The sequence below is a fragment of the Typopeltis vanoorti genome, chromosome 9, assembly GCF_054136105.1.
Source record: "Typopeltis vanoorti isolate ZY-2024b chromosome 9, IOZ_Tvanoo_1.0, whole genome shotgun sequence".
NCBI classification, from domain to species: Eukaryota; Metazoa; Arthropoda; class Arachnida; order Uropygi; family Thelyphonidae; genus Typopeltis; species Typopeltis vanoorti.
The window spans coordinates 42430426-42451176 of record NC_143557.1 but is presented as its reverse complement, the minus strand read 5'-3'; the positions used below and the strand labels follow the sequence as shown (position 1 = coordinate 42451176).

At 36.7% G+C, this 20751-nt stretch overlaps 1 protein-coding gene across 2 annotated transcripts in view; it reads left to right on the top strand.

Moving 5' to 3' along the window:
- Positions 1–20751, top strand: part of LOC150103007 (uncharacterized) — a 200216-nt gene that overhangs the window by 19993 nt on the left and 159472 nt on the right. For both annotated transcript variants that reach the window (XM_090398150.1, XM_090398151.1), the window contains exon 3: positions 572–643. In XM_090398150.1, the coding sequence (XP_090254276.1) occupies positions 572–643 (72 nt within the window). The remainder of the gene's footprint in view (positions 1–571; positions 644–20751) is intronic.

The following is a 20751-nucleotide window of genomic DNA, read 5'->3' as shown; positions in this document are numbered from 1 at the left end:
AAAAGGAAGGTAGAAATCTTCCTGATGGGATGAAAGGATACTACAATATTAAGAGGTTTTAGAACTTTAGCTGTATGTTCAGAAATCCAAATAATATAAGGTAGTGGAATCTGAGTGATATTGTCAGGAAATCTAGAGTCTTGTTGTCTAACACTGTTAAAGTCTTAATAAAAGATCTCAGATCAGATTCAGATCATCCAGGCACTTGCAGGATCCCCTCCTGCAGGTTGGCATATTTCGACCAAACTGCAAGAACTGTAATCAGAAGAATGAACCATGCCATTTTGCTGAAAAGATCTAGGTGAGAATCCTAGGTAGTGCACTTGTATCATGCTGTAGTTGCTTGTTATTAATTCTAAATAACCCAAATAAATAACTGTATAGTAATTTCTTTTATATCCATCATTTCAGACTTCCTGTGTGAAATGATATTATATTCATCATATTTCATAAACAATTCTTAAACTTCAATTTATATTGTTGTATGATTAATGTTGAAGATTTTTCACAATGTAAGTATTGGTTTTGTAAAAAATTGTTTAATTTTTTTTCTCCCTCTTCCATTTCTTAGAAATCAACTTTGATATCAATCTTTTCAAGTATTCTTAGAGATTTTGACTTCAATATTGAATATCTGCAAACAGTAAGTTATAAGTTTTAACCTTTCTATTTATGATATATGATTTTCCAAATAGTGTTGATATAGAATTTTCCAAGATGGTTTTCTAACATAGTTGTGGATGCAGACATTCATTCAAATTGTCAAATATGTATGAATGCTTACATTCAACAATACAGGTATCCCTTGCTTAACGCAGTTTTGCTTAATGCGGGATTTGATTAACGTGACGAAATTAATTGCGGCAATGCTTATATATGCGGCAAGAGTTTTGATTAATGTGCCTTTAGCCCTGTGAAGCTCGCAGCTGATCTGACAGATACGTGCAAAATGTTTAATATAAATATTCTTACACAATTCAGTGTATAGCTTGGAGGTCATGAGTAGCTGTGCATTCATATGTTGCGAGTGATATTCTGCACTGTTTTTTGCTGTCAGTTTGGTTTAACACATGTTATGTAAAGGTTTGTGATATTTGACAGTAAATTGTATCTGAGAGACATACCGCGACCTACGATGTCAGTATAGTATGGTTTAGTTGTTGTTGTTTTTTTATTCTTTGTTCAATAATTTCTAGATTGTAACTGAAAATAAATAAACCATCATGTATAATAAGTTTAGTTTAATCCTTTATCCAAGTGTGAGCAAACAAAGTTTGCACCTGAAAGTATCTTCAGGACTGGGATAAGGTAGTGCAACACCAAGAAACTCATTGCAAAGGTGGAGAAAGCTCTCTCATCACTCCTATCTCAGTATCTCCCATAATGCAAAGCACATCTCCTTGCGGATATGTGTAATACTATGCATTAATGCATTATGGGAGATACTTTGCATTATGGGAGATTCTCCACCTTTGCAACGAGTTGCCTGGTGTTGCACTACCTTACCCCAGTCCTGAAGATACTTTCAGGCGCAAACTTTGTTTGCTCACACTTGGATAAAGGATTAAACTAAACTTATTATAGTCTAACCAAGTGAAAAATAAACTTTCAACATCTTTCTCTGAATCCAGAGTAATTTAATAATAAGGTTGCACACCCTTTGGCAACTCCTATAGGTTAGGATGACCTCTCATTGCTTCTGCCTTTGTATCTCCACTACTGGGCCTGGCTCCCACTGACGAGACCCCAATAAAGGTCGAAACCGGTATGGATAGTGGCCCTTGGAAATTCAATAATTTCTAGATTGTAACTGAAAATAAATAAACCATCATGTATAATAAGTTTAGTTTAATCCTTTATCCAAGTGTGAGCAAACAAAGTTTGCACCTGAAAGTATCTTCAGGACTGGGGTAAGGTAGTGCAACACCAAGCAACTCATTGCAAAGGTGGAGAAAGCTCTCTCATCACTCCTATCTCAGTATCTCCCATAATGCAAAGCACATCTCCTTGCGGATATGTGTAACACTATGCATTAATGCATTATGGGAGATTCTCCACCTTTGCAACGAGTTGCCTGGTGTTGCACTACCTTACCCCAGTCCTGAAGATACTTTCAGGCGCAAACTTTGTTTGCTCACACTTGGATAAAGGATTAAACTAAACTTATTATAGTCTAACCAAGTGAAAAATAAACTCTCAACATCTTTCTCTGAATCCGGAGTAATTTAATATTAAGGTTGCACTCCCTTTGGCAACTCCTATAGGTTAGGATGACCTCTCATTGCTTCTGCCTTTGTATCTCCACTACTGGGCCTGGCTCCCACTGACGAGACCCCAATAAAGGTCGAAACCGGTATGGATAGTGGCCCTTGGAAATTCAATAATTTCTAGATTGTAACTGAAAATAAATAAACCATCATGTATAATAAGTTTAGTTTAATCCTTTATCCAAGTGTGAGCAAACAAAGTTTGCACCTGAAAGTATCTTCAGGACTGGGGTAAGGTAGTGCAACACCAAGCAACTCATTGCAAAGGTGGAGAAAGCTCTCTCATCACTCCTATCTCAGTATCTCCCATAATGCAAAGCACATCTCCTTGCGGATATGTGTAACACTATGCATTAATGCATTATGGGAGATTCTCCACCTTTGCAACGAGTTGCCTGGTGTTGCACTACCTTACCCCAGTCCTGAAGATACTTTCAGGCGCAAACTTTGTTTGCTCACACTTGGATAAAGGATTAAACTAAACTTATTATAGTCTAACCAAGTGAAAAATAAACTCTCAACATCTTTCTCTGAATCCGGAGTAATTTAATATTAAGGTTGCACTCCCTTTGGCAACTCCTATAGGTTAGGATGACCTCTCATTGCTTCTGCCTTTGTATCTCCACTACTGGGCCTGGCTCCCACTGACGAGACCCCAATAAAGGTCGAAACCGGTATGGATAGTGGCCCTTGCCTTAATGCATAGCATTACACATATCCGCAAGGAGATGTGCTTTGCATTATGGGAGATACTGAGATAGGAGTGATGAGAGAGCTTTCTCCACCTTTGCAACGAGTTGCCTGGTGTTGCACTACCTTACCCCAGTCCTGAAGGTACTTTCAGGCGCAAACTTTGTTTGCTCACACTTGGATAAAGGATTAAACTAAACTTACTATAGTCTAACCAAGTGAAAAATAAACTCTCAACAAACCATCATGTATTACTGAAATAGAGAGCCAAAGGCTTATTTATCATACATGTCCGCTAGGAGATGTGCTTTACATTATGGAAAATACTAAGGAAAGTGATCTGGAGCTTATTCCACCTTGCTATGAGTTGCCCATAAGGTTGCTTAAGCTTGCATCAGCCGAAACTTTAGTTTCTATATATTAGGCACGAAACTCTTGTAGTTTCTATATTCGGCTATGAAATAATGTTAGATTCAATATCCACTTAATTTGTACCATCATGTATTATATTTGCAGTGTTTTTTTCTTTATGTTTTATTGCTTGTTTGCCGAGGTTTGGAGAGTCATTTTGCTTGTTATAGTAGAATTTATGCTGATAAGAAAAAAACTAAAACTGTTCAAACGACTCTTGATAACTTCTTTTGATAAAAAAATTGCAGTAAATAATGTAGGTACAAGTATTTATTGTTGTGTCGTCCTACCTAGCTAACTGTTCCATTTATGTTGGTTATTTATTTTTATCTTTACCTCTTTAATTTCCATTATACTTGGTTAGTTGTTGGTTGATGCTCATCTGAATATAAAGAAATTTATATTATACTGCGCCACCCTCTATTCAGATTAGTCTAAATAATATAGAGGAATCAATCATCAACTAAACTTATATTATCACTTTATCTTCATGCCGAGGTTATTACTAGTATTTAAGTCTTCCACAAAGGTCCGATTAATTTTTATGAAGTTTAACTCAACGAAAGAAAACATTTAACGTGGGAAAGTACAATATATACATTTAAGTATGACTATCTGCAAAAGGATATCCAATTAAAATATTATAAGGTTTCACATTCAGACACTAATAACTTCTCAATTAGGTTTGATAATCATGACTAATGTTAACAATTGTTAATTCATAAAGCATTAGTATTTCTCTGACATATTTCTCTCTATCCAACTGGATGAATCATATAACAAATATGATTAGATCAGTTTAAAGTATTCAGAATAATTACAATCCTTAAATCAATAAACATTCATTTATTTATGTTCAGTCAAACAAGTTGAATATATGAATAATCTTATGACAGGCTACACTTTATTCTTTCTCAGTCAGCTAACATTTAATAGAACAACATGACCCTTATTATTTCGAGGGGAAAGTACTTCAGTACATCTAACATCCGATCATTAATCGACATAACACCACAGCTAGGGTCAAAATATATCCGACGGAGTTAACTGTTATAGCTTCACAGGTTACAGAAAGGACAACTCTTACCGTGCTACTGCTTCTACACATTGAATACGCTTAGGCACACTTGAAATTCTTATTGACTTTTTACTTTATGGCAACACAATACTAAAGAAATCTTCCACTATAATAACTGAATTATAGACACAGAAATATGCAAGTCTTGATGCACTAGGTTTCGGTTATCTACTAATTCCTTATTTTCTTCTATGTATTAACTTCAGTTCTGCACTATTCTTCCACAAACCACTCAGAAAATATTGTAGTATCAGAACTTCCATAGAAGTAATTCACGATGTCTATTAATTCGCGGTCCTTTCGTAGTCGATTTAGGGCATATATCAACTCCCCCTTCTGTTACACATAACCGGTCTCTCTCTTGTCTCTAAAGCTTCTCCTTTTTCACTTACTTTTCGTTTTCCAATCAACTACTTTCCTTCTTCCCTCCAAAAATCCGGTTCTAACCAGTTCAGTTTATATCCACTAGCCTCTCTGTTTATACACAGTAGCTTGTTTTTCGCACGAGCTAACTAAAATAAACTCCGTTTCTCCTTTAGCAGCCAATCAAATTCAATCAGAAGAATAAAGCCACTCTTACATACAGAAATAAAAAGATATATCACAATTCATATAATATACATTTAAATTTACATACATACAGTTTCTTATAATAAATTTTACAGAATAAACTAAATAAAATGAATGACATATTTATATAGAGTCTTTTCATTATTATTTACATATTCTAAGATTAAATAATTAATTGATAACAAACAAAACTCGAAGCATTTATATGAATAATATATTACAAGCAAGAGACTAACAACAAATGATATTTACAAGTCTTGCTTATGACATGGTGGATTATGTTAAATGTGAATGAAGTATTATAATATTAAATATCTTCATTCACAATTTAACATTATTAAACATTTACTTTGGATTCATTTTTTATCTTTCCTAAAAGAGTACCATATAAAACGAATTATTAATACAGTAATCGATCATGGACGAATTGTAATTTTTACCATTGATTATTAGATTTGATTAACATGATTTTGATATACACGGTAACATCGAGGGATTAATTAACCGCATTAATCGAGGGATTCTTGTATAATAATTAATAACTGACTTAATATTAATTAAATTTATTATATAATTATTTTGTATGAGGTTTCCATTTACATGTTTAATGTGAGGATTAAATGTTAGTTTAAATTCAAAACAAAACTACTGTCTTTATCCAAAGCTTGTGTTGAATTGTACATTAGAGGCTAGAAATGTCAACATGTCATCATCAAATTCCTGATATGTATCCTCATGGGTGTACGGGATATTGTGATAGTACCACATGAGAACCACATTATGGCATTATTAACATCCTATCAATTTTCTTCCAAATTAATCTATTATCTGCCAAGACTCCAATATTATCAGGTATTCTAAGGCACTTTTTACTGTATCAATCTACTTTGATCTTCTGGGTCTTTTTCTTTCCATCTTGACAAAAAACACTTATTCTGTTAACCTTCTCTCTCTCTCCAATTTGGTTTAGATGACTACACCACCTGAGGTTAGCTCTGCTTACACAATCTTGAATGCTAACCATGCCACTTATTTCCTAATATCCTAATTTTAATATGTTACTGCCATTGGTGCCATCTTTTCACTCTCCTTATCTTTTTCAGAACTGTGATCTGAAGTGTTTGATCGAGGTTTTTATTTCTAACCCAGCTCTCAGATCCATAATAAGTTAAACTTGTTTTCAACATGTCTTGCGTATAGCCAGTTTCGTGTTTTAAATAATTTCTCATATTTCATATAAATTTATTCAGTTGATTTCCTACCATCCACGCTTTGCTAATTTTGTGTTGCCTATTTCTATATTTAATTTGCCAGCTTCACTAAAAATTGTGCTAAATAGTTGAAACATTTTACTTCTTTTATAGGTTCTCCATTTTGGATGCAGCCAATGTTTTTACATAGCTTTTCACATGAAATTTATTACAGCAGTTATTCGATTTAGCTAAGTAATCCTGTAGACTTGGACTGGATTATTTAGGTGCATAACATCATCTACATAAAGTAAAGAACTAGATTTGCGTCTCCAATTTTGATATCAGGTTTAATGCCACTTTCCTTCATAATGTGATCTATATAGATTAAATAGCCATGAAGATGATGTGCACCCTTTTCTCACACCTGATTTAACATCAGACCATCTTCCTATACCTCCTTCAATTTTAACTGCTGACTTACACTGCTTGGAAAGAAGTCAACAGACACTATAGTGTAAGGAACAAAGAGCCATGACATTCCTATGGGGCATACTTTCCACAGGGATATGATATTGATCAATGGAAATTTTGGACCATTCTTCTTGTAGGCATGTAATGAGGTGTTATGAGATTGACATTCCTTGACCTCACCTGATGCTTCATTTCATCACACAGATGTTCAGTTCAGTAGGATTGAAATCAGCTCTGTGGAGGCCAGTCAACTGTGGTGATTTTCATGTCACAAACCTTGCAGTTACAGCAGCAGCCATATGACACAGTGCATTGTCTTGCTAAAAGAAACAATGGTCAGTTCCTTAGAAATGCCACAAAGTAGGAAGCTTTGCATTTTTCAGAATATCCTTTTTTCTCTTGGAGTTCAGTATTGCTGGCACCATAAAAAGAGGTCCAAAGCAAAAACCAGGAAAAACAGGACTATACAATTACACTGCTACCTCCAAATTTCATAGTTGGAGTTACGCACTCTAATGAGAGATGCTCACAGGGCATCTGCCACAACTGTTCATCTGCTCGGACTTCCAAGCTTTGATATCTCACTGTACACACTCTTTGCACCACTGCATGTTGGTATTGTGGGGCTTGCATATTTTGTGGTCCTACCATGGAAACCCATTTTGTGAGCCTTGTTTCTGAATGTTTTTATGCAGATTTGTGTTCCAGTCGATGCCCAGCACGATGCACCTTGCCTATGTCCGTTGACTTTTTTTCCAAGCACATCTCAAATTTAGTCTGTGTGTTACTTGATATAGAGATATATAGAGATACTTGTCATATTCCCATGATTTCACAACTATTTACTCATCATCATCATCAAATTCCTGCCATATACCCACAAGGGGTGTACAGGATATGATAGTACTACATGAAAAAAATTACATCATTACTAACTTCCTATCTACAATTTTCCTCCAAATCAGTCTGTTACTTGTCAAGACTCCAACATTATCAGATCTTATATTTCTATTGTCTAAGGCACTTTGTACCGTATCAATCCACCTATCTTGGTCTTCCTCTGGATCGTTTTGCTGCCAACCTGGCAGAGAACACTTGTTTTGCTAATCTTTCTTCGCCCATTCTGTTTAAGTGACCATGCTACCTGAGATTAGCACTGCTAACGCATTCCTGGATGCTGACAATGTCAAATTCTTTCCTAATATCCTCATTTTTAATATGATATTGCCATTGATGCCATCTGTTCACGCCTCTAATCTTTCTCAGGACTCTCATATCTGTGGTCTCTAGTCTTTGGTCAAGTGTTTTACTTCTGACCCAGCTCTCAGATCCATAAGTTAAAACTTGTTTGAACACTGTCTTGTATACAGCTAATTTAGTGTTCCGACTAATTTCTCTTTTATTCCATATGAATTTATTCAATTGACTTCCTACCATACCAGCTTTGTTGATTCTGTTGTCTATTTCTATATTTAATTTACCATCTTCACTAAAAACGAGCCTAAGTAGCTGAAATGTTTTACTTGTTCCACAGGTTCTCCATTCACATTTTCAATGATTCTGCCTATTTTCATTGTCTTTGTCTTTTTATTGCTGACCTTCATACCATATCTATTACAACAGTTATTCAATTTAGTCAATGAATCTTCCAGACTTGTACCGGATTTATTTAGAAGTATAACATATTATGCATAAAGTGCAGAGCTAACATTAACATCTCCAATTTTGATATCATGTTTAATACCACTTGCCTTCATAATGTGATTCCTATAGATAATGAATAACAGAGGGGATAATGTACATCCTTGTCTCACACCAGATTTAACATTAAACCATCTTCCTGTACTTCCTTCATTTCTGACTGCTGACTTACAACTCAAATAAAGACTAAGTATTGAGTGATCTAATGCCCCATTGACACCATATAACTGTAGCGTTTTGAATAGCTCTCTCTTGGCACCTTGTCATATGCCTTTTCCAAATCGACAAAACTTAAACACAGATCTTTGTTATATTCCCAGGATTTCTCCACTATTTGTCGTAAAGTGAAGATCTGATCCTAACAGCCCCTATTTGACCTGAATCCAGCTTGTTCTTCACCAAGCTTTTCTTCCACAATTCTTCTCAACCCTTTCTCAAGTATACTTGCATAAATCTTGCCAGGAACACTCAGCAGGGAAATACCTCTGTAATTCTCACATTCAGTTTTACTTCCCTTTTTATATATGGGTACTATGAGGGCTCTACTCCCATCATCGGGAATTCGTCCCTCTGTCCAGGCTTTCTGAACTATGCATGCAGTGCAGCCACTGTCAGACTCTTATAGTATGGAGTAATTACTTTGAAAATAGCTAAATGAAACAAGCAGTGATGACAGCACAGTAATAAAAAAAAAACACTCACCAGGCATGCAGTCAGGAATACATATCCATACTTGAAGCAGAAAAAGCCATCAAAGGCCTGAAATGTGGAAAGGCAGCAGGAGTAGATGATATTCGACCAGAAATGCCGAAGTATGGTGGTTTATACCACCATAAATGCTGGTATAATATAATACGACCAGAAATGCTGAAGTATGGTGGTTTATACCACCATACTTCAGCTTTTCTGGTCGAATATCATCTACTCCTGCTGCCTTTCCACATTTCAGGCCTTTGATGGCTTTTTCTGCTTCAAGTATGGATATGTATTCCTGACTGCATGCCTGGTCAGTGTTTTTTTTTTATCACTGTGCTGTCATCACTGCTTGTTTCATTTAGCAAATTTTCAAAGTGATTACTCCATACTTTAAGGATATCTTTTTCTCCTGTTTTCATGTCACCTTTATCATCTCTAACTCCTTTTACAGCACTCTTTCCTCCATTCCTAAGCTTCTTCAACAACCTCCAGAATATTTTGCCACCTTCTTGATATTTATTTTCTATATTCTTGCCAAAGTCCTCCCATGACTTTTGTTTAGCTAGTTTTACACAGTGTTTAGCATTCTTGCATTTGTGTCTATATTGTCTAAGAGCACAAGCTGACTTATTTGCCAGGAACTTTGATATGCTTTCTTCTTTTCCTTCACTACCTCTTTAACTTCCTGTGTCCACCATGGAGTTCTAATTTTTCTATCCTTGCAGACAACTTCACTACATGCCTCTCTGTCAGAATCAATCAATGTTTTCTTCAGAGCTTGCCACTGAATCTCCAAGGTTTGATTCCTCTTCTCAAACTCTTTCATTTTTTTCTTGAATTATGTTTGTATATTTTAGTCTACGGTTAAAATCTGAGAGCTGCTCAACTTTTATTCGCTTTAAAACTTTCTTACATGTTATTCTTTTCAATATGAAATTCAATTTTATCCTGCTCAAGACTAAATAATGATCACTTCCAATTTCAAATCCTCTGTACACTCTGGTGTCCTGCACCAGGGAGAAAACATCACTATCAACAATAACATAGTCAATGAGACTTTTCTTATTCCTAGCCTCTTCTCTCCATGTGAATTTGTGCACATTTTTATGTTGGAACATGGTGTTAGTAATAACCAGTCCATGCCCTGAGCAGAAATCCAACAGGCATTTGCTATTATTATTAGCTTTGATCTTTTCTCCAAATTTTCCCAAAATATTTTTGTATGTCTCACAATCATTTCCTACTCTGCTATTTAGATTCCCAACAAGGACGAACTTTTCCTTTTTCATTGTGTCAGTTCTTTTTTTAAAGCCTCAAAAAATTCCTCCAATTCTACCTTAGTAGAACCGTCTGTGGGACCATAGGCACAAATCAGTCTCATTGTCCAGTTCCCGATTCTCATATTTGCACACATTACTCTACTTGAGACTGACTGTCATTCAAGAAGATTAGCCTCATATTTAGTTTTGAATACTATGGCTACTCCTTCTTTTCCTTGATTGTCATTGCCTGAATATAACATTTTGTATTTATTGCTCAGAAAGATCTCACCAGTTTTTGTCTTCTTTGTTTCAGTCACTCCTATTATGTTGATCTAGTACTTATCTAATTCCTCAGCTAGCTCCAATTCTTTGCTATTCAGGCTTCTTATGTTGATAGTACCGATCTTTAACTTTGGTGATGTTGAGTTGCAGGTGTGTTTTCAGATTTATTCCAGTAGCTGACTTTTTGCTGTTCGCCCTGGTTCCCTGGCGAAAACAGCAGGGGGCGGGGCCTTGTTTAACCGGGCGAAGCCCCAGCCAGCATGAAATTTTGTCATGTTGTACCATCATTCTTTATTTTGGTTTAACCAATAAGAATACAATTTGGTCGGCTAAATCCCAAATTGGCAGCCCATTCTCGTTCGTTCAGTATCCAAGTAGATATCCAACAGTGTGCACCACGAGACGGTGAGGATTGGACATTAGGTCAGAAGCCCTGGTCAGTTCTCTGCTTTCCTTTAAAGGCTATGTGGAGGTCTCCTCTCAGTTATACAGCTTTGACCCTTAAGCACCCCCAACTATTTACTTTAAAGTGAAAATCTGATGTTGACAGTCTCTGTTTGGCCTGAACCCAGGTTGTCTTTTCCAAGCTTCCCTTCCACAAGTTTTCATAGCTTTTTTCTCAAGTGTGTTCTTGAGAAAATCTTACCAGAAACACTGAGTACGGAAATTGCTGTGTAATTCTCACATTCAGTTTTATTTTCCTTTTTATAGATGGTTACTATGAGAGCACTACTCTAATCATCTGAAATTCAATCCTTTTACCAGAATTGTGCAGTGTAGCTGCTTTTATACCTTCATATTTCAGTATTTCTGGTTGTACATCATTAGCAGATGATGCTGCTGCAGCTACCTTTTCACATTTCAGATTTTTGATAGTTTTCTTTCTACCTCAAGTATTGATACATATTTCTAATTGCATTCCTCTTGAATGTTTCTACAACTGTGCTGTCACTGCTTGTTTTATTTAAGCAATCTTTCATAGTAATTAATCCTGTCATCTAGAATATCTTTATCTTTAAGTTTCATGCCACCTTTATCATCTGTTTCTTTTTTCAGTAGCTTCTAGAATATTTTGCTCCTTTCTGATATTTATTTTCCTTTTTTGTGAACCTAATGGTCTCCATGGCTTTTGTGTAGCTGGTTTTACACAGTGCTTTGTTTTCTCTGAATTCTTTCAGAGCACAAGCTCACTTACTTGCCAGGAATTTTTAACATGATTTCTTCTTTTCCTTCACTGCCTCTTAACTTCCTGATCCCTCCATAGTTCTGATTTTTTTTATCCTTGCAGACAACGTCATCACATCTTTCTGGCTGAATCACTCAATGTTTTTTCAGGGTCTTCCAGTGAATCTCCAAAGTTTGGTTCTTATTTTCATACTCGTATTTTTTTTCTTCAGTAATATTTGTGTATTTGATTCTACATCTCATGTCTGATAGCTTTAATTCTAAAAACTTTCTTACACTCTTTCAATATATTATTGAAGTTTATTCTGCTCATAATTAAATGATGATCACTTCTTATTTCAAATCCTATGTATACTGGTGTCCTAAACTAGCCTGAAGACGTAATTATTAACAATAACATTGTCATTGAGACATTTCTTGTGAATTTGTGTGCATATTTATTAAGTAAATAGTATTATAATGAAAAAAATGAAGGGGGGGAGAATGATTATATGTTTTGAATGAAATAGATAATTATTCCTATTAACTGGATGATGTAATGCTTTTACTTTTAAATTATTAAAATTCTGTATTAATAATTCATATGATATGACGGCCTGATTGGCCTAGCAGGTAGTGATTCTGCTCTCCAGCTGAGAGTGGCTTTAACAGGCACTTAAGCACTCACAGCCTTCCAAGCATCCTTGGACTTCCCAACTGTAAGATGAGGATAAGGTGGTTACTCCTATGCTAGTTGAATTAATAATCTTCAATTTGGTACTAGAAAATTACTTTTACATTGGAGTATAGACCTTCATATTCAAACTTGGACATAAAAAAAATCTTGATGCCAAATTTTGACCTTGGTGTATGTCATCTTAGTCACGATCAGATCCTCTGATGTTATGACCAAATCCAGAACTCTTGCTCCTTGTGTTCCTCTCCACCACATGCTGCCTAAGACAGTTGTCTTTCAAGAAATCCAAAAATTCAGTTCCCTTAATTGCAAACTGCATGCTGTCTCCTCTGTTCAGTTTATATCACAATAGTTGAAGTCCCTCATAATGATCGCTCACTTCGCACTAACCAAACTAATTTGCCTAAACATTTCCTCATCACCATCTATATTTCCTGGTCTTTAGCAACATCCCACTAAATATCTTGTCCTATAAACATCAATCTCACCCTATATACGCTCAAAGCCATTAGTGCTATTTCCACTGAGATTCTCCACCTTGAGAGCACACAATTCATCTCTTATCAAGAGTTGCATTACACCACTATATTTACCTTCCCTATCCTGCTGAAATATGCTATATCCTTTGATTTCTATCCCTGTTAGAACATTCTCCTCAGTTAACCAAGTTTTACCGATACCAGTAACCTTTGGAGAGACTAAGTCAATCAGTTCCACAAACTCATTTCCTTCCTAATGCTCCTAGCATTTACATATGGATAAACCAGTGTATTGCAGTATTTTTATAGCCATTATTCCTTTCCTCATACTCTACCTTGTTCTGTAATATAGTGTATCCCCCCCTCTTTTCTCAGTCTATCTCTGCAGCATTTCTGTGCAATTCTAGTTTCCCTATCCTGACACACTCACTTGCCCAGAAAACAACAGTCTCTCCAAATGCCTCTGCCCTTATGCATTCAAATACAATCAGTCTCTCACATACAGCTCCTTTCTGTCATCAAAAGCTCCACATATTCCATACTTCTACTCATTCTCGCTATCATCTCATTCGTCATCACTGCTCTTCTCCTCCACTCCACATTATCATTCTAGGGAAACATGCTCACTATCTTTCCTTCAACACAATTCTTCTGCACTATGTTTATCATCAATCTCAAATTTTATGCTGAATGATTCACTCTACCTCTCAGGTCATTCATCCCAACCATTACTATCATCTTCTCCACACTTTCACTCCCTTCACTGCCATTGCCACATTCTCCATCATTCTGCCAGGCAAGAACTCCTCTGGCATCCTACTCTGCACATCCCGAATCATTGAATCACCATACATGACATTTCGAATAGATTCATTCGTCCTTCTCTCACTTGTATCCCTGACTCTTATGACTTCCAATTATTCTATCTCTGCCGCTCTCCTTACTTCTTCTCAACTCTCTATCCCTAGCTTCTATACTTTCATCTTTCTGCAATTTCCTCTCATCTGCTGTCTCTCCCATTCTCTCACCTTCCTCTCTCCTTGTTGTCTGATGCTGTTTTCTTATTCCTACTCTCGTTCCTCTCTCTCAACTCTCTATCCCTAGCTTCTATACTTTCATCTTTCTGCAATTTCCTCTCATCTGCTGTCTCTCCCATTCTCTCACCTTCCTCTCTCCTTGTTGTCTGATGCTGTTTTCTTATTCCTACTCTCATTCCTCTCTCTCACTAGCCAACTAGAATGAAGTCCCGAGATCTTCATTCACACACCTCAACTCAGTCTTCATTCCTCAGAGGATGAATCTCAATAGATCACAGTATAGTGGCTGCTCTTCTAAGCATGACACCCAGACCAGTACCTAGGCATGCACCATATCGTCTGCGGACGATATGGTGCATGCATGTCACACCTGAATTGTGCTGTGTAGGAAGCAGCGGCCGCATAGTTCAACGGCTGCCTTGATGCGTCTATTCTAGTAGCCTCATCTCCAGAGCAATCATCGTAACAGTATGAAAGCAACTCTGGCTAGCGTTGCCTTTCAACGCACAAGGCACCAATGGTATCATTGTAGTGGCTAGACGGGATTCTGACAGAGGTGTTCAGTCATAATCCCACAGATGGTAGCTTCACACAACTGGTCACTCGACCAAGTGTCTGAACCTGCAGTTTCTCTCATACTGAGCAGGATTACTATTACAGTGACTAGCCATTGATAGGGTAGACTTTTCTGGTACTGGCTGATTGGTACTTTGCTATCACCTCCCTTAAGAACCTAAAGATGTTCAGTGGTACATGAACCTAAAGTTTATGCATTTACCACACAGTAGTGAGCCATACTTACTACTGTATTATTAGAGCTACAGACCTGTATTATTAAGATTATTGCCAGATTGTTCACACTGTCGCTAATGCTAGGTCAGCACTGCATTGGTCATAGATTTTGGCCAGTCGAACTTGCATCTTTCTGTAATTTGACCAAGCACATGATCATTATTCCCGTTTAAGTTAATGAGGGATATCATTTCCATCTTAATAGAGTACTGTATTTGCTGGTGTATAAGACGCACTTTTTTTCTTTGAAAATAGGTCTGAAAAACGGTGCGTCTTATATGCTGATATTCAGTTTTTTATTACTTTAATTTCTGGAAATTTTCTCTGTTCTGAGTTACACGATTTCTTTTTTGCTTCTTTACAGTGTTTGATAGCATTCCAGTTACGTAGAGTTCAGTGGATGTGCATGCGCTGTCATCAACGATCACAGCTGTGTTCCTGTTTGTTTAAACTTTCCAATTGTTGTCGTGGTTGCTGTGAACGGTGATAACTTTCTGCCGTTAAATTTTCTCTAAATTTCTTGGCAAATTATGGCTGAGAAACGTTGGCATTGCTACAATATTGCATACAAGCTACGTGCAATTTGCATATGCTAAAGAATATGGAAACAGGGCTGCATGGAGGCATTTCAGGTCACTCCAAATTGAGAAAATGATAAGAACTTGGTGGAATCAGGAAGAGGATCTAAAAAGCAACTCACAGTAAACATAACCTATGAAGGGGAACTGCAAAATGGGCAGAACTGAATACTTTGATTTTAGACTACAGAAAGCAGGACTTTCAGTGTCTACAAAAATGATTATTCATCAAGTGAAAGCGATAGCCGCTAACAGAGGGATCACCAACTTTACTGGATCAACATCATGGTGTTCAAGATTCATGAAGAGAAACCAGCTATGTATGCGGACTAAAACAAAAATATCACAAAAGATGCCAGCTGAATATGAAGAAAAAATTATTGAATTTCATCGATTTTTCATTAATGCAAGGAAACGAGAAAATTTTTTACTTGCACAAATAGGAAACATGGATGAGGTTCCACTGACTTTTGATGTGTCCTCAAACAAAACTGTAAGGGCATGAGAGGTTTCAAGTGTCTCTTCATTTAGCTTTGGAGATGAATTTCTGAGTTTTGATGAAGAAGATTAAAAGATGGGTACTCTTTTCTAGTTAGATTAGGTATTCGTTGAAAGTAGACCTACTTATTACTTTATATTTGAAATACTACAATGAAATAAATTCATTGTAATATTCATTGCAATTAGTGATAAAGTGTTTTTCCTAAAAAATGTGTACAAAAAGGGGGTGCGTCTTATACACCGGCAAATATGGTAATTCATTTGTGGCTGGTTCATACTACAGAGCCACCAAATCGACCGAACGAGACAGCTGTCCTAGAGAGCCAGATAAAAAGGTTCCCAATAATTGCTGTGCTGCGGCAGGGTGTTAGGAATGAAAGGAGTACATCACCTCCTTGAATTCTACCATGTTCACCTAATAATGGAAGCTAGATAGCAAAATTCCCTACGATAAGCTCTTGCACGTAGGCATGTAGGTGGGGTGGCAAGTTCCCAAATTTTTTCAGAGCAGCATTCCGCATGTCTCTCCATGGGATCTTCATATGAGGCATGCCGGACTTGGCCTTCCACCAGGAGTTTTTGGTACGTGCCTATTTCAAGCTTCTGTCTACCATCAGGTTCCCTTAGAGGACTTATTCTCTCATAAAGAGATGAATGTAAATTGGCTAGTTTACTTGACCAGCAGTACCATCACTCCATCCTCTACGTCTAAGCAAACATCCTCTTCAATGAAAGTCATGTTTACTCCTGCAGTTACCCTGACCTTGATTGATATTTTTTCACTTAAACATTCAAACAACCACTGACCAAAAAACATGTTAGCAGCAACACCTCTCAATAACCATCAGATTGCCTTGTTTTAATTTGACAGTCAGATTCCCATGGTCTCTGTGCCAGTTCTGAGTCTGCTGTTAGTTTCTGTCCGAAATGGTCATGCCAGATGGGACATCCAGCATGGCGTGCAGCTGAGGCATTCCATGAAGAGGCTGCAATGCTGGTTCAGGCTAAACCATTCCATCACCGAACAGTTTCACCCAATCCCGGTGCAATGCCATATCCACTTCTGACCCCATTCCTCAGAGCCAATCCTTGTACTGAGGTTACTGATCTGTCTTGCCGACTTCCCTTACCATACATTACTCTTTTAACTAGAATCTGTTCACCTTCAAGACCTGCTGTGGATATGGGTACAGTCCAACGCAAAAATCACTCTCCCTCTGATATTCAAGGACCAACAGTAGCGCTCCTGACACCACCGGATACGCAGCGCTCCTTGCTGAGCAGTTTTTCTCTCCACACATTCTGCCTTTAATTGTCATTCACGCACACAATCATGGCCATCAGATAAACCATCTCCATCTGCTAAATTGCCAAAGCTATATCTGTATATAAGACTTTAACTTTCTCTCCATCCTCCAACACACTACTGGCATCGACAAACTGAAAATCGCCATTTCCAAAGCACTATCCCTGCCACTGCAAAATCCCATGATCAAGACATTCATGTTTTCCAGTGCCTCCTCACTGACTACATTTCATGCACGCACGCACACGCACGCACACACACACACATATTCCTGTCTTGCACCTGCTATATTTTTTAAACAACAAGATGCATTCATGTTGTATGCTTCACAAGCTTCATAATCCTCATATAATGTCACAAAATAAACACAATAATATCTTTCCTTACCATTAATATTTTCTTTTTTTAACAGCTCATGTCATTTGTTGCATCTGTTTTCTTGTTTTTTCCTGTGCATAAATTACCTTTTCTCACTAACTTTAAATCCCATCCAGTGCCTTACAGTGCTCAGATATCCCAAGCCACCAATCTCTCCATATCCAGTTCCCTAAACACTGATATTTCTCCTGCAGATCTCATTGTGAACATCGCCTATCTTTAGACACAAGTTATGGAAAGATTTGGTGAAACTCATTGCTATTGACATTTCCAAGGCACTTTATTGAGTTTGTTACAAAGGCTTACTTACCAAACCTACCATTTATCAACATTCCACTGTTTGCAGTTGAATTGGCAATTTCCTCTCTAGTTGATTACTGTATGTCATGGCGGATCAGATTCTCTCATTAATCTCCACTCCTAGTTGTAGTTTTGCTGATGCATATACTCCATTTCTCTTTTCATTTGACAAATGATGCATTGTTCAGATAACCTAAGTTATTCTTGCACTTTACCAGACTGATGATAAGATTGCATCTGGACTACTATGTGCACAATGCATGGAAACCTGTTTCAACTATTGTGCAATAGTTGAAAAAAATTCAGTGGTGAGTAACCGAGATGATAAGTGGTCTGTAGAAAAAATTCCATATATATAAGGACAGTTTGAGAAATAGATGGAAGGGAGAAGTATGAGAAAAACATGCAAGTTAGTTAGGGGATTTTTTATAGTATAGACACAAGTGACATTTTTTGCAGCTTATGGTTGGTGCTAAATTTCAGGTAGAATATACCCAGTGGTGAGCTATGGAAATTTTAACAAAGGGCTCGCATCGTCGAGCAAAAAAAAAACAGGCCTAACTTAGCCATTATAATATTATAATATTGCGACTTTGTAGAGTTTCTGACAGATATGATAATTAGGATATCAATCATTAATGCTCATCATCATCATCAAATTCCTGCCATGTACCCTCATGGGGTGTACAGGATATGATAGTACTACATGAAAAAAATTACATCATTACTAACTTCCTATCTACAATTTTCCTCCAAATCACTCTGTTACTTGTCAAGATGCCAACATTATCAGATCTTATATTTCTGTCATCTAAGGCACTTTGTACTGTATCAATCCACCTATATCTTGGTCTTCCTCTGGGTCGTTTTCCTGCCAACCTGGCAGAGAACACTTGTTTTGCTAATCTTTCCTCACCCATTCTGTTTAACTGACCATACCACCTGAGATTAGCTCTGCTAACGCATTCCTGGATGCTGACAGTCAATTTCTTTCCTAATATCCTCGTTTTTAATATGATACTGCCATTGATGCCATCTGTTCACGCCTATAATCTTTCTCAGGACTCTCATATCTGTGGTCTCTAGTCTTTGGTCAAGTGTTTTACTTCTGACCCAGCTCTCAGATCCATAAGTTAAAACTGGTTTGACACTGTCTTGTATACAGCTAATTTAGTGTTCCAACTAATTTCTCTCTTATTCCATATGAATTTATTCAATTGACTGCCTACCATGCCAGCTGTGTTGATTCTGTTGTCTATTTCCATATTTAATTTACCATCTTCACTAAAAATCTTGCCTAGGTAGCTGAAATGTTTTACTTGTTCCACAGGTTCTCCATTCACAACACAGTTGACATTTTCAATGATTCTGCCTATTTTCATTGTCTTTGTATTGCTGACCTTCATACCATATCTATTACAACAGCTATTCAATTTAGTCAGAGATTCTTGCAGACTTGTAGTGGATTTATTTAGAAGTATAACATCATCAGCATAAAGCAAAGAGCTGACATTAATTTTAATATCATGTTTAATACGACTTTCCTTCATAATGTGATCCATATAGATAATGAATAACAGAGGGGATAATGTACATCCTTGTCTCACACCAGATTTAACATTAAACCATCTTCCTGTGTTTCCTTCAATTCTAACTGCTGATTTACAACTCAAATAGACAGTAAGTATTGCTTGATATAATGCCCCATTGACACCATATAAGTGTAGTGTATTGAATAGCTTCTCTCTTGGCAGCTTTTCATATGCCTTTTCCAAATCGACAAAACTTAAACAGATCTTTGTTGTATTCCCATGCTTTCTCGACTATTTGCCATAAAGTGAAGATTTGATCCTGACAGCCTCTGTTTGGCCTGAATCCACTTGTTCTTCACCAAGCTTTTCTTCCATAATAATTCTCAACCGTTTCTCAAGTATACTTGCATAGATCTTGCCAGGAACACTCAGTAGGGAAATACCTCTGTAATTCTCACATTCAGTTTTATTTCCCTTTTTATATATGGGGACTATGATAGCTCTACTCCAATCATCATTAATGCTAGATCTTTAAAAAATTCCAGATTGAGAAGTTGATTTAAAAAGCCCTTATATCTATCATTCGATGCAAAATGCTTGCATAAAGCTGGGTAATTTCTCCACAAAGCAAGAGCCATTTCTAAACTGCACGCTGCCCATTGTGGTCCAAAAACACGGCCGATCTTTAAAATTTCGATACCAAGGTCTTTTGCAATCGTATTTAATTCCGTTGATTTTTTGGTAATTGGTGATAAAAAGCATATAATTTATCCATAAATATTTCAAAATGATTTATTTCTTTAATGTTTTTTATTGAATCATCTAAAGCTAAGTGTAAATGATGAGCACAATGCCAAATCACAATGTTGGGAAATTTTTAGAAGTTTGATTGCAATACCTGATTTGTTTCCTAACATTAAACTAGCTCCATCAGAAAGAAATGCAATGAAATGATTTTTTATATAGTTACCAGAAAATCCATATGAATTTAAAGTAGCAATTATAGTAGCATGTATACATTCCACGGTGGTATTTTCTAGTTATACAAGATTATTAAACAAGAAGAACAAGGGCTCATAAATTTGAGAAAAATTTAACAAAGAGCTCCCGCAAGCCCCTTATAGCTCACCACTGGTTATACCTGGAGGCTGTCTAAGGATGTAAGGAAGCATGTGATATCCAGGCTCTTCTTTTGGTTAGAGTCATCATCAAAGTACAATATAGAACTATAACATGCATACAGAAAACAGAAAGAAAGTGGAGATGATCTGACTTGGGATCACAAGTTTATTTACCATCACATTGGGGGTTTGAATACACACTCTTGGTTGAGGTGTGGATGTACTGTCCACTTATCTGCAAAACC